Genomic DNA, 13940 nt, shown 5'->3' on the forward strand with positions numbered 1-13940 from the left:
ACCAGTGCATCCCGGTCTCTTAACGAGAAAAACAGAGGACACTGTGTTTTCGTGCGATGCGAAGAGATCTATGGACGCTCGGCCGTACCTCTCCCACGCCCAGTGAAGCACCTCGGGGTTCAGTCTCCACTCGCCATACAGGGGATTCCCTCTGTTCACCCGGTACGTGTGCCGCTCATAACAACAGCAGGTGTTTGCTGCCCCATAATATCAGACTCTGAGCCAGCCTGTGTAACTTCACAGAGCGCGTTGAAGTGAGGCGGCTTCATTGCAAATTGCAGCCTGTAACCCCTGGCAACAGTTGTAAACACTGTATGTAACAAACACTGATGTAACAGCGTGTTTGTTAAAAAAACATGTGAAGTGCTTAGTGTGAACATGGCACATTTTCCCACTACCCTCTGAACTGTCCCTGGGGGGTGTTGAGGTTGGGCACACAACTCTGCACTGGGGGAACGAGTGCTTCTTTTGGTCTGTGAACGGAATGTCCAAACGAGGCTGTTACACAGTGCTGACCGGAACATTGGTCCATCCTCCCTCTCTTGGGAGGAGAGGGAAACAATCGGTCCATTCCGGGGGGGCTCAGAGCAGAGATCTCTATGAGTGCTGACTGCTGAGCTTCTGTCCCCGCGAACTGCAGCACCTATGCTGACCGCTGTGAAAAACCTGTGACGTGGTGGCAGTGCGTGGCGAGGAGTGACTTTACATGGAAGGCAGAGGTCGAAGGCTTCACCCTGCTTCTTCCTAAGGTCACTGGTTTGTTGCATGGCCATAACAGCTTCACCAAACAAGCCCTTAGCCCTGGACGGGTTGAAAGGAGCGTCAACAATTACCTGTTTGTCCTGGTCTGGCAGACTGGAGAGGTTTAGCAAGAGCGCTCTTTACCCTGCCACTGCGAGCCCCATGACGCGACCGCAGCCTTGGACTGCACCTCTAGAAACACGCAGGATGAGATCCATGACGACACATATTTCCTCTCAAACCTTCGGGCTCAGGGAGCCCTTATCCAGGAGGAGCCCCATCTCCTGGAAAAGCTCAGCCTGGTAGGCCATCAGCAGGGTGACAACATTTAAGTTCTTCACTGACTGGGCTGCTGATTTGTACACCTTCTGGGACATGGAGGCAGCAAAGTGCTCCGTCCTGCCCGGGACCCTTCCTCACCCTTGTCATCCGGTGACGTGGGCCAGTCGATACCCAGCCGGGATGCTGCCCACTTACACACTTTGTACAAGTCGACCTCCGGAGGAGCAGGGGAGGGTTGGATTTCTCCACTGACAGAGCTGGTGGGCGGGATGTGAGGGCTGAGGGGAGGATGCCGTCCTCGTCATCGTCCTTGTTCTCGTTCTCCTCGTTGAGGAGGTCCAGATTGTCATCCTCCTCCACAGACTTTGCTCTGAACTCATCCTCTGTGTCAAGGAGCTGGTCGAACAGTGGCAGGAAATCTCCTCCAGGAGGGATCTCAGCTTGCGTTGGCTTTAGCCTTGACCGGTTTACAAGTCGACCTCCGGAGGAGCAGGGGAGGGTTGGATTTCTCCACTGACAGAGCTGGTGGGCGGGATGTGAGGGCTGAGGGGAGGATGCCGTCCTCGTCATCGTCCTTGTTCTCGTTCTCCTCGATGAGGAGGTCCAGATTGTCATCCTCCTCCACAGACTTTGCTCTGAACTCGTCCTCTGTGTCAAGGAGCTGGTCGAACAGTGGCAGGAAATCTCCTCCAGGAGGGTATCTCAGCTTGCGTTGGCTTTAGCCTTGACCGGTTTCGGCTTAGCAGCACTGTCAGTGGCAGGGGTCGGCTTTAGAAGTGGCCGAAAATCTGAGGCGCCGCTCCAGAATCCTAGCTGGCATGGTGCTGCAGTGCTGGCAGCAGTCGGAGTCCAGGAGTGGCGCTTGAGCGTGTTGGACTCCCGTTGACAGCTAACGGAACTGTAAAAAACACACGTCTTTCACAACGAAAGCAGCGAAAAATAAAAAAACAGTGTTTAATCCTGAATATAGAATATTCACGCTTGGTGACTACTCGGTTTTTATGCTTTATGTGGTCCACAGGCCGTGTCCTAAAGCCTGTCCTCACTCAAACTTGTTGTGTTCAGTAGAGTGTGTTGCGATGATGTAAGATTATGACAGGCTGTAAACAGAAATTGATGATAACAGCACCTGACCTGTGAACATCCAATGAGGGATAATGACAACACCGCCATTGTTTGGTGTTATATTTAGAAGGTTCTGGTCTGTGAAGTCATCATCTGTGTCAGAATGGCTTCACAGAGCTCAGCAGGAGACACTGAGATGAATTCAAACAACTCAGTGTTTGGTCCGACTTTAGCACAGCGGCACAGTAAGGTCATTATCGTGCAGGTGCTGGTGGTGATTTTTCTCTGCATCAACTTGTTGCTGATTGTGACCTTTTTTAAAAATGAGTGTTTCCACACAACTGCTCGCTACATCCTCTTTGCTGTGACGTTACTGTCGGACAGTTTCTTGTTCTTAGTGTCCGACCTTCTTTTCATCTTTACCATTTTTCAAGTCACCATGTGGGTTTCATTGTGCAGCTTCATCTGCATCATTATGGGCTTGTACCTCATCGTCACACCGGTGACTCTCACAGCGATGACGCTGGAGCGATACGTGGCCATTTGTATGCCCCTACGTCATGCGGAGCTGTGCTCCACACGCAGCACTGTACACATCATTCTCGTCATTCACGGCCTCAGCTCTGTGCCCTATGCCGTCTTTCTTTTCACCTTCTTTGCTTCAGCATCTCTTGACTTTTACTATCAATACAGGATGTGCTATGTGGAGATTTTAATTGTGTATAAATGGCAGGATCACATCAGGTCAGTTGTGTTTCAGTTCTACTTCCTCATCATGTGTCTCATCATCATGTTGTGCTACGCTAAAATAATGAAAGTGGCCAGAACTGCATCAGACGATGATAAAATATCGAGCAAAGGACTCAAGACAGTGACTCTTCATGCTTTCCAGCTGCTCCTCTGTCTCATCCAGTTTTGGTATCCTTTAATAGCGTCCAGTCTAATTCATATTGATTTCACTGACTTACAACATGTCCGGTTTTTCAGCTACATAGTGTTTAATCTTTCACCGCGGTGTCTTAGTCCTCTCATTTATGGCCTCAGGGATGAAATGTTTTTCACTGCAATGAAAAAATGCCTCTCCTGTGGCTTGTGAGACAGACAATAAAAACATTAAAAATGTTTCACATTTCCTTTAGTCATTTATTAGCTGTTATATTTTGTTAGATAATGCATGTGAAACTACCATTAATGCACGATTATATCCAGTAGGAGGTCGTAAAACTGCCATTTAACACCACAACCATCTACTATGTAATAGACTGTGTACTAATTGAGGTTTTGTCTGCTGCTTTAAGAAATGACTGACAGACCTGATATAAACAGATTATATAACTTTTATAATGGACTGAAATTTAACCTTTAACCTAATGCTTTTGTCTACTACTGACTGAAATTCAAGGGCCAATTTAAAGTACAAATATTTACATTGAGAAAAGCAAATTTCTTGTCAAGCTTGTTGTCTCTTTTTGTTTGATGTTACGTGTTTAAGGGGGTGGGGTGCTGTGAAAGGTCAGTGGGCTTTGGGGCTAAAAATGAGGAGCCTAACTTATACAAAAAGTACATTTACTTTGCCACATGAAACTTGTTACTTGGAGATGACAAAACAAGTCTGAACTGGCATTATTTCAACATGCTAACGTCCTCTTTAATCAACAGAACTCTGTGGTGTTACGTTAAAAGGGTCTGGTGTCGAGCAAGGAAGCTGTGAGACACAATGTAATTCCCAACATGTAATAAGTTGCAGCAATGATTAATTGATTAATCATTTACTATTTTGGTTTCAGCATACATGTTTATCTGTGGAGCTAAATGGCTGTAACTCATCATTTGTTACATAGTTTATAAAGTTTGAGGGAAACATCTATATTAAAAGTGAACACACCAATCACTGTGCAAACATACAAGAACTGGTACTTTTCTTCGTTTTATGTGACAGTAATAAAGAATGAGAACCTTTGAATTTATTTGCAGAATGTCAGTATAGCCTCCCAGAGCTGCTGTTTGGATGTGAGCTGCCTCCCACCATCATAGATCTTTAGACATGATGATGATTGTCATGCATGAAGATGATGTTTTAGACGGTTCTTCTTTTTGTACCATGGAAGAAAGTGGTCAGTCAAAAACTCCACATACTTTTCAGAGGTCGTAAACGGTCCGAATCAGCCACAAATCTCTTAACAGTCCGATGATCATGCTTAAGTTTTCGTGAAATATCTAAGGTTTTCATACCTTGTCCAAGGCATTCAACTATTTCATGCTTTTCAGCAGCAGAGAGATCCTTTTACTTTCCCATATTGCTTGAAAATGGTGGTCTGCTTAATAATGTGGAACGTCCTTCTTTAGTAGTTTTTCCTTTAATTGGGCTCACCTGGCAAACTGATTATCACAGGTGTCTGAGATTGATTTCAGTGATCCAAAGAGCCCAGAAAACACAACACCATCCATGAGTTTGATTGAAAGACAAAAAATGTAATCTTTATGACACTTAAGTACAATTTGCATAATCATTTGGAAAGCAGTGTAGTTATAATGGACAAAAGGCATCATGCCAGAAAGTGTCTTTAATGTTGGGAGTTTGAGTAAACAAGTTAATGGTATGTACAACAGCCTTCAAACAAGTTAGCACATGAACATAACATGCGGTAACATTAGTTATTCAGTTTGGTTTTAAGCTACAAGGGCTAGTTTTTTTTAAATCTAGCCCACAAATAGGACACCTTCAAGACTATGATTCATAATTAGGTAAGCGGACGTAACATGTTTTACGTATTACGGCACGTCCCGTCCTGTAGAGCTAGATTTTATCGACTATCTTCAGGGCAAGGGGTTCCTTTCCCCTTGGAATTGAGTTACAATGGGTAGTGTGGTTATAATCACACTTTGGGTCGAAGATGTTGGGGAAACCAACGTGAGCAACTGCTGTTGTGGGAGTGCCTGTCTCGGGGCAGCTGGTTGACATGGAGGTTATGCTTTCTGTCACTAGGCTTCTTTTTGTCAACCCCGTTGTCCCGTTAAGCCGTCTGGGTGACACTTTTGGAGTTGACCCACCAGGTTTAAAGGTTTTATCCCTCGCCTGTGGAGGGACAACCCATTCTAAAGCCACCTGAGATATCTTCTTTATCTCTAGCATGGAAAGTTTACCTTGGCTTGTCTGAATCACAACGTGAGTGCGTATGCATGGGTGAAGGTTGCATACATTCTGCAGAGAGGAGCATGGGGGACGGATAGTCTTGAACTGACCTAACCCTCTCTCCATGGAGGTGAGCATGAAGAGCAGTGTCATGCATGTGTGAATGAAAAGGATCCTGAGTAGAAATTCTACTAGAGGCTAAACTACCTCTATCAGAAATGTCAGATTTATTTGACTTTGTTCCCAACGAGTTAAGCTCATTTGGAAACCTTTCACCGCTCCTATGTGGTCGAGTTAAATGCTCACTACAGGGAGGCTGTGAGTCAGAATAACCATAGTCACATTTGCTGGACAACTCTGGTGTAGAGAGATGCTCTGATCTAGGCCTTAACAATTCTTCCTTGTGGCAAAGCTCTGATTCTGCAGAATGTAGGTCTACTAAATAGCGCAAAGCTTTCTCATTGGCCTTGTTTAGCTCTTGAAGGAGGTAAACATTCTGAGCTCTCAGGGACTCAACTTCTTCTTTCTATAGAGCTGCTTTGCTCTGAAGTGAAAGGCTGGCCTGTCTGTGGAAATTCAGCAACAGGCATTCCAACAATGATACTTTGGATGCATTCTTAGCATCAAAACCATCACAGATGGGAGAGTTTATTTCCTCCTTCCACTTATTCAAATGTAACCTGTTGATGAATTCAACATAACCAGTCTTTAGGCTCTGTACAAGAGAAGAAACAAACAGTTCTACACATGGATTCTCCACTTTTAGGTCTAGAGAAAAGAAGTTGATGCAAGTTGTAAAATACAACAAACAACTCAATTAGTTACTGTTATAACCTGTGGAACACTGTGTAGTGTTGCTACCCTGGGCTAACAACAATATGGATGTCTACCACATGGAAAGAAGCTTTCTTTGAAGTAGGTAAAGCACTGACTAGTAACTAGAGTATATTAGGCTTAAGAAAATATGGCAGCAGAGTTTAAGAAAAAAAATGTTGCAAACAAAATTACACTAACTGAAATGCAAAGTGGGACTGTTCCTAAACGTAACCCTTAAATGCATGAATGTGACAGAGAGGTACACAGTTTTCACAGGGCAGGTCTTACTTAGGCTGAAATGCACAGCAGTAACAACACAAAATACAAGCTCCATGACACAGGGTTGTGTTACGCTGTGTGTTTCTTAAAGAAAGAGCATTTAATTTAACAACCACATTTTCAGTGTCAGGTTTCTACAGATCACTGGACAGTTAGCAACATTAGCAAGCTGACAGACAAGTTAAAATCATTGGACTCAATATGGTAACAACTAAAAATGTTTCTTTAGTTAAATGTAGTAAATCTAATCCTTTGTACTACAATGTGTTTCCTTAGCAACTGAAGTCTACTCTAGTCGAGGATTAATGATGAAACATCAAAGTCTGGGGAATCTACCTGGTAAAATGACCAAAATTGTGGTCAATAAATATTACACAATTATGAATACATTGGTAAACAGTACCATGCCTCACACGGGGCACCATTGTGTTGGGGGAACCAATATGATTGGTTACGAATTTTGAATTATATATGGAATAATTAATTTCTTATAAAAAAATAAATGTGAGTCAAACTCACTCAATAAATCACAATACCACATCAAAAGTTAGCTTGAATTGAAGGATTGGATTTCTAAAGGGAAAAACTTAATTAGACCAGACTGTATATTTTAGAAATACTTACAATATCTACTAAATGTAACTATACTGTATATAGTGTGTGTTGTTGCTGGGAGCTTGTTTGCTCTGGGGATATGGAGAAGAGAAGGGCAAGGAGTAGGGGAAACCTGGATTTTGTATTGTTTAAGGCACATGGGATCACATTTCACAAAGTGACCACTGAGGCGGGTTTCACACTGGTATATGATCTTCATCAAAGATGAATGTGACTCCATCTTGAATGAGGTGATCCCCAATACAGGTTTAACATGCTGTCATCAGAAACAAACAGGTGCAACATGTTTTTGCCAGAAATTCAACATGCTGTCATGTTGTTTCATTACTGAACAAAACAGTACAATGACTATCATTGCAGATACTGTTGTGGTTTCTAAATATAGACAATCCGAAGAGACTAACATTAGTACTACCGTTGGTTAGCATGTAGGTGTGGTTTTATGACGTCACGTTGAATCTCCAGCACACAGTTGTTCCATCTGTTTATCTGATTATGTATCACGGTTTTTAAGGGGTGTCTCATTTTGTAGTGCTAGATTTTAACCATGTGGTTCTAACCTACAAATCATATCAAGCTAGAGTGTTGTGTAGCTAAGCTAACCACAATAAAATCAGTTTGAAGTCTCTTGAACATACCCTAAACTAAAATGTTCTCTGGCATCAAAGAGATTTTCTAACGTAACTCAGTTTCGCTGTGTATTGACAAGCGTACAATAATGGCAATATAACAATAGCTGATGATGGCTATTAGTGTATGTGTGGTTTTTACAACAGTCAGCGTAGATTTGTGACGATGTAAGATCGTGATGTCACAAAATAAATAAATATAAACAATAAAACTGTGAAGCAGTAAAATGATGTTATAAGTTAATTATTGGTGGGATTTTCACCTTCATCTTCACACCTGACCTGTGGACAACCAATGAGGGATCATGACAACACTGCATTGCTCGGTGTTATATTTACATCATCTGTGTCAGACAGGCTGCACAGAGCTCAGCAGGAGACTCAGCTGCACAAAACTACACCATCTCATCACTGGAGAAACCTGCTCCACATTGGATCTGAACTTTGATTATTACACTTTTTGACAGTTCTCTCAAAGAACAACATGAATTCAAACAACTCAGTGTTTGGTCAGACTTTAGCGCAGGTGCACAGTAAGTTTATTATCGTGCAGGTGCTGGTGGTGATTTTTCTCTGCGTCAACTTGTTGCTGATCGTGACCTTCTTTAAAAATGAATGTTTCTACACAACTACTCGCTACATCCTCTTTGCTGTGACGTTACTGTCGGACAGTTTCCTGTTCTTAGCGTCTGACTTTATTTTCATCTTTAACATTTTCCGAGTCACCATGCAGGTTTCGTTGTGCAGCGTCAGCTGCATCATTGTGGGCTTGTACCTCATCGTCACACCGGTGACTCTCACAGCGATGACGCTGGAGCGCTACGTGGCCATTTGTATGCCCCTACGTCACGCGGAGCTGTGCTCCACACACAGCAGTGTACACGTCATCCTCGTCATTCACGGCCTCAGCTCTGTGCCCTATGCCGTCATTTTTATCACCTTCTTTGCTTCGGCATCTCTTGACTTTTACTATCAATATAGGACATGCTCTGTGGAGATTTTCTTTTTGTATAAATGGCAGGATCACGTCAAGTCAGCTGTGTTTCAGTTCTACTTCCTCATCATGTGTCTCATCATCATGTTGTGCTACTTTAAAATAATGAAAGTGGCCAGAACTGCGTCAGGAGATGATAAAATATCCTCCAGGAAAGGACTCAGGACGGTGACTCTTCATGCTTTCCAGCTGCTCCTCTGTCTCATCCAGTTTTGGTATCCTTTAATAACGTCCAGTCTAATTCATATTGATTTCACTGACTTACAACATGTCCGTTTTTTTTGCTACATAATGTTTAATCTTGCACCGCGGTGTCTTAGTCCTCTCATTTATGGCCTCAGGGATGAAATGTTTCTCCATGCACTGAGAAGATGCCTCTCATGTGGCTTGTATGAAACAAAATGATGGTTGCTTTAATTATTTACTTGTCTTATTCTGTTATTCTGATAATCTGCTTCATTTGAAATTCTGTAAATGGACGGTTAAATCCAAAAGGACGCGGTAAAACTGCCATTAAACACCACAACTATCTACTTTACCATGTAATATACTGTGTACTTCTTTTTTTGCTGCTTATAAATGCAATACTATCAACCCATCTGCTACAGTCTGCTGTCTCACCACTAGATGTCCCTAATTCTTGCACAATGGATTCAAAATAAGTCACAAAATTTGTTTTTATTAGGGATGCACCGACCATTTTTTTGGGCCAATTCCGATTTCCTGTTATTCATGGAGTTTGACCTGTCCATAACGATTTTAGCCGATTCCGATTTTTATTTTTCTAAACCACTTTACAGCACACAGAGATTTATTCTCTAATATAAAATTCTAACATACAAATACAACCAACTTTTCAGTCATATAATGTCAGTTAGACGAAATGGAACAGGTTAACAGATACATTCTTCAAGACTAACTTAAGGTGCACACATCTTGAGAGTGCAGTGTTATGGAATAACCATTATTTTCAACTTCAAAAGCATTTTTGGAAAAGTAAACTTCTGTATGACAACAGATGTAAGAACCAGGTAATGGCAATAAAACAATGAATATACAACAAATAAAAATAAAATAAATACAGCCTGGAAGTACAATAATATTTCTCAAAATACAAAGGCAATCACTTGTACATCAATGGCAGGTTTTTCTTTGAAAACTGAAGCATTTCTGCCTTGTCACCAGTAAGTGTGTTTCTTTTCTCATCTGCCACCAGGGGCGGTCCTAGACCATTTGGTGCCCTAGGTGAGCTTAATTGATGGCAGCCCCCCCACGAGAAAATAACCCATGTCCAAAGAATTGCACATTTATTAATATTTATTAACAATTATAATACAAGAATAAACATGTTCAATAATAAATATACAAAAAATACACTTTTAACTTTTACAGCAGTGCAACACCTGAGAACAAAAAGTGCACACTAAAGAATCAAAACAAAAAAATTAAACTAACAATAAAACATTGTGTGCAAATTAAATACTGTAAAATAAGATTCATATAATCTATTAATCAAAATATAATATACAAAATAAACAAATAAGGTTCAAATTCACCCCAAGTGAATAGAATAATATATTCTACTACACACACAATATCACACTTCATTTACAGCCTTAAAGTCATCTATAACCTCCTCGTAAGAAATAATTTTGGCGTTCCAGGCAAGGGCCTATGTCGCCTGTAGGAAAGACCGCCACTGTCTGCCACATTTCCAGCCAAGCTAATCAAGCACTCGATCACCATCAACACATGTACATGGTGCAGAGAGGTAAGCCCAGGTAAGTGAAGCAAGTGCAGGGAAGCGATCCTTGTCGATCTGTCGACTATCTGAGCTCTCCGGAGCCTCTGCTAACTGCCTTTCCATCTGCACCAGCTCACGTTACAACGTTTGCCGGTCATGGCTGATCGCGTAAAAATCAGCCAATTCCGGTCACCAGCCCGATCAATCGGTGCAATCCTTAGTTTTTATGCTTTATGTGGTCCACAGGCCGTGTCCTAAAGCCTGTCCTCACTCAAACTTGTTGTGTTCAGTAGAGTGTGTTGCGATGATGTAAGATTACGATGATGATAAAAGCACCTGACCTGTGAACATCCAATGAGGGATAATGACAACACCTCCATTGTTTGGTGTTATATTTAGATGGTTCTGGTCTGTGAAGTCATCATCTGTGTCAGAATGGCTTCACAGAGCTCAGAAGGAGACACTGAGATGAATTCAAACAACACAGTGTTTGGTCCAACTTTAGCACAGCGGCACAGTAAGGTCATTATCGTGCAGGTGCTGGTGTTGATTTTTCTCTGCATCAACTTGTTGCTGATCGTGACCTTCTTTAAAAACGAGTGCTTCTACACAACTGCTCGCTACATCCTTTTTGCTGTGACGTTACTGTCGGACAGTTTCTTGTTCTTAGTGTCCGACCTTCTTTTCATCTTCGCCGTTTTTCGAGTCACCATGTGGGTATCGTTGTGCAGCGTCATCTGCATCATTATGGGCTTGTACCTCATCGTCACACCGGTGACTCTCACAGCGATGACGCTGGAGCGATACGTGGCCATTTGTATGCCCTTACGTCACACAGAGTTGTGCTCCACACGCAACACTCTACACGTCATCCTCGTCATTCACGGCCTCAGCTCTGTGCCCTATGCTGTCATAATTATCAACTTTTTTGCTTCAGCATCTCTTGACTTTTACTATCAATACAGGGTGTGCTATGTGGAGATTTTAATTGTGTATAAATGGCAGGATCACGTCAGGTCAGCTGTGTTTCAGTTCTACTTCCTCATCATGTGTCTCATCATCATGTTGTGCTACGTTAAAATAATGAAAGTGGCCAAGACTGCGTCAGACGATGATAAAATATCGAGCAAAGGACTCAAGACAGTGACTCTTCATGCTTTCCAGCTGCTCCTCTGTCTCATCCAGTTTTGGTATCCTTTAATAATGTCCAGTCTAGTTCATATTGATTTCACTGACTTACAACATGTCCAGTTTTTCAGCTACATAGTGTTTAATCTTTCACCACGGTGTCTTAGTCCTCTCATTTATGGCCTCAGGGATGAAATGTTTTTCACTGCAATGAAAAAATGCCTCTCCTGTGGCTTGTGTGACAGACAATAAAAACATTAAAAATTTTTCATGTTTCCTTTAGTCATTAATTTGCTGTTATATTTTGTTAGATAATGCATGCGAAACTACCATTAATGCACGATTATATCCAGTAGGAGGTCGTAAAACTGCCATTTAACACCACAACCATCTACTATGTAATAGACTGTGTACTAATTGAGGTTTTGTCTGCTGCTTTAGGAAATGACTGACAGACCTGATATAAACAGATTATATAACTTTTATAATGGGCTGAAATTTAACCTTTAACCTAATGCTTTTGTGTGCTACTGACTGAAATTCAAGGGCCAATTCATAGTACAAATATTTACATTGAGAAAAGCAAATTTCTTGTCAAGCTTGTTGTCTATTTTTGTTTGATGTTACGTGTGTAAGGGGGTGGGGTGAAAGGTCAGTGGGCTTTGGGGCTAAAAATGAGGAGCCTAACTAATACAAAAAGTACATTTACTTTGCCACATGAAACTTGTTACTTGGAGATGACAAAACAATTCTGAATTGGCATTATTTCAACATGCTAATGTCTTCTTTACTCAACAGAACACTGAGGTGTTTAAATTTTATGTTAAAAGGGTCTGGTGTCGAACAAGGAAGCTGTGAGACGCAATGTAATTCCCAACATGTAATTTAATGAAAAAGGGCAGCAATGATTAATTGATTAATCATTTACTATTTCGGCAACATTTTGGTTTCATCATTGGTTACATCTTTCAGTTTTTAAAGTTTGAGGAAAACATCTGTATTAAAATTGTGCAACCATTGTGCAAACATAGAAGGACTGGTACTTTTCTTAGTTTCCCAGTTAGCTAAATTTGCCCCAGAGGATGGTGTCAGTTAACCTAGGAGACTAGCGACAGTTAGCCTCCTTATTTTCTTACATTTAACAGGCTGAAATACAATGAACCTGACATACACAGTGGAAAAGAACTATGTGATTGTTGTTCACTTTGATACCTGGAATCAAAGAAGAACAGCTGAGCACTGATTATTACCTGCTGCTCATAAGACTGTCTCACGTTAAGTCTGAGCTAGCTTCCTGTTGATGCAGAGTACAGTGTCTGTCCACAGAGTAACCCGCCTGTACTGAAACCTACTGTTATAATTAAATACTGTCCTCAAGTTCAAGTCAGGAACCAAGTCTTTTGAGGTTAAGTCTTGAGTCCCCATCTCTGTTAGTTGCAACCCTAAAATTAAAGTTTCTACATACAATCATAAGAAACAAAAGTAAAAACCCTGTTGTTTTTTTAAAATCTAGCCCTACAAATAGGACGTAGGAAATCTGACCACCAACCTCATGGTTTATACTTATACCACTGAGGCGTTCTTGAGCCATGGTGGATCTGAGGTTAGAATTGTCATTTATTTTACTTAAGTTTAATTTATTTTTATGTCGAAGTATTGTTGTAGATACAGAGGGATGGCAAAAACTGTTGAAAAAATAAATGGACACTATAATGTTGGCGCCCCTTACTAGATGGCGCCTGTGAAGAGGGGGTATTGCACCCCAGATTCACACACGGGATGGGAGACCGGCAGTAGACTTGTGAGTGTGGTGTTGCGCTTGGTAAACTAGAGAAAGTATTGTTAACTAAATGGAATATGTAACTGAACCAGTGGGTAACTCACTGTGCGCTGTGTTAAGTAAATAAATGCCGTTGCTTGAACTGACGTGTGTTGTGGTTGTTTGTAGCCGTTAGCTTCACTTAATATGTTGATCAAACGTGCTATGAAACTCGGCTTGGAAATGCCACCCGAGGACAACGCTGCTATGTGTCGCAGGCTCCGGACTAGATGGTAGGCTCTGGCAAAACGAGACCCTCGCTTTTCACATTGCCCCCGCATGCACTGCCTCCCACCTGACTCTTGTGGACCCACGGGAAGCAAAGTTTGGGATGAATCTCCGGTACCATCCAGCGAGCTCCAAACAAGACTGTACGTCCTTCTTGGTCTGGGGTCGCGGACAGTCCCGGACAGCCTCTAACTTGTCCTTTTGAGGCTTAATCACCCCGCCTCCGATGATGTGCCCAAGGTAACTGACCTCTGACTGTGCCAAGGCACATTTCTTCGGCTGGAGCGTCACGCCTTCGCTCTTCTTCCAGTTCATCTCGGACATTGTTCAGCTGCACCTGCACGCTACGTCATCTGTGCTCCTGCTTGTAGGCCTCACACTCTTGGCCCTGGAGGGTTTTCTGAAGGAGGCTGTAGAGTGATGCCAAGTTTAAGGTCCCCAGGTCCTCTGCTGCATCATCCACCACT

General features: G+C 42.1%; 2 protein-coding genes across 2 annotated transcripts; both read left to right on the forward strand.

The window, feature by feature from the left end:
* The first annotated feature begins 2254 nt into the window (after positions 1-2254).
* On the forward strand, positions 2255-4051 carry LOC122773158 (odorant receptor 131-2-like). Its single transcript, XM_044031585.1, has one exon. The coding sequence runs from the start codon at positions 2285-2287 to the stop codon at positions 3182-3184; it is 900 nt and encodes a 299-aa protein (XP_043887520.1). The 5' UTR covers positions 2255-2284; the 3' UTR covers positions 3185-4051.
* Positions 4052-7877: 3826 nt separating this feature from the next.
* LOC122773809 (odorant receptor 131-2-like) lies at positions 7878-9092 on the forward strand. Its single transcript, XM_044032743.1, has one exon. It carries the CDS (start codon positions 8045-8047, stop codon positions 8957-8959), a length of 915 nt encoding a protein of 304 aa, XP_043888678.1. The 5' UTR covers positions 7878-8044; the 3' UTR covers positions 8960-9092.
* Positions 9093-13940: the final 4848 nt, after the last annotated feature.

Source organism: Solea senegalensis, linkage group LG8 (genome assembly GCF_019176455.1).
Source record: "Solea senegalensis isolate Sse05_10M linkage group LG8, IFAPA_SoseM_1, whole genome shotgun sequence".
NCBI lineage: Eukaryota > Metazoa > Chordata > Actinopteri > Pleuronectiformes > Soleidae > Solea > Solea senegalensis.

Bases quoted from the DNA above. Each gene is read 5' to 3' on its own strand.
- LOC122773158 (XM_044031585.1), top strand. From the start codon at position 2,285: ATGAATTCAAACAACTCAGTGTTTGGTCCGACTTTAGCACAGCGGCAC.
- LOC122773809 (XM_044032743.1), top strand. From the start codon at position 8,045: ATGAATTCAAACAACTCAGTGTTTGGTCAGACTTTAGCGCAGGTGCAC.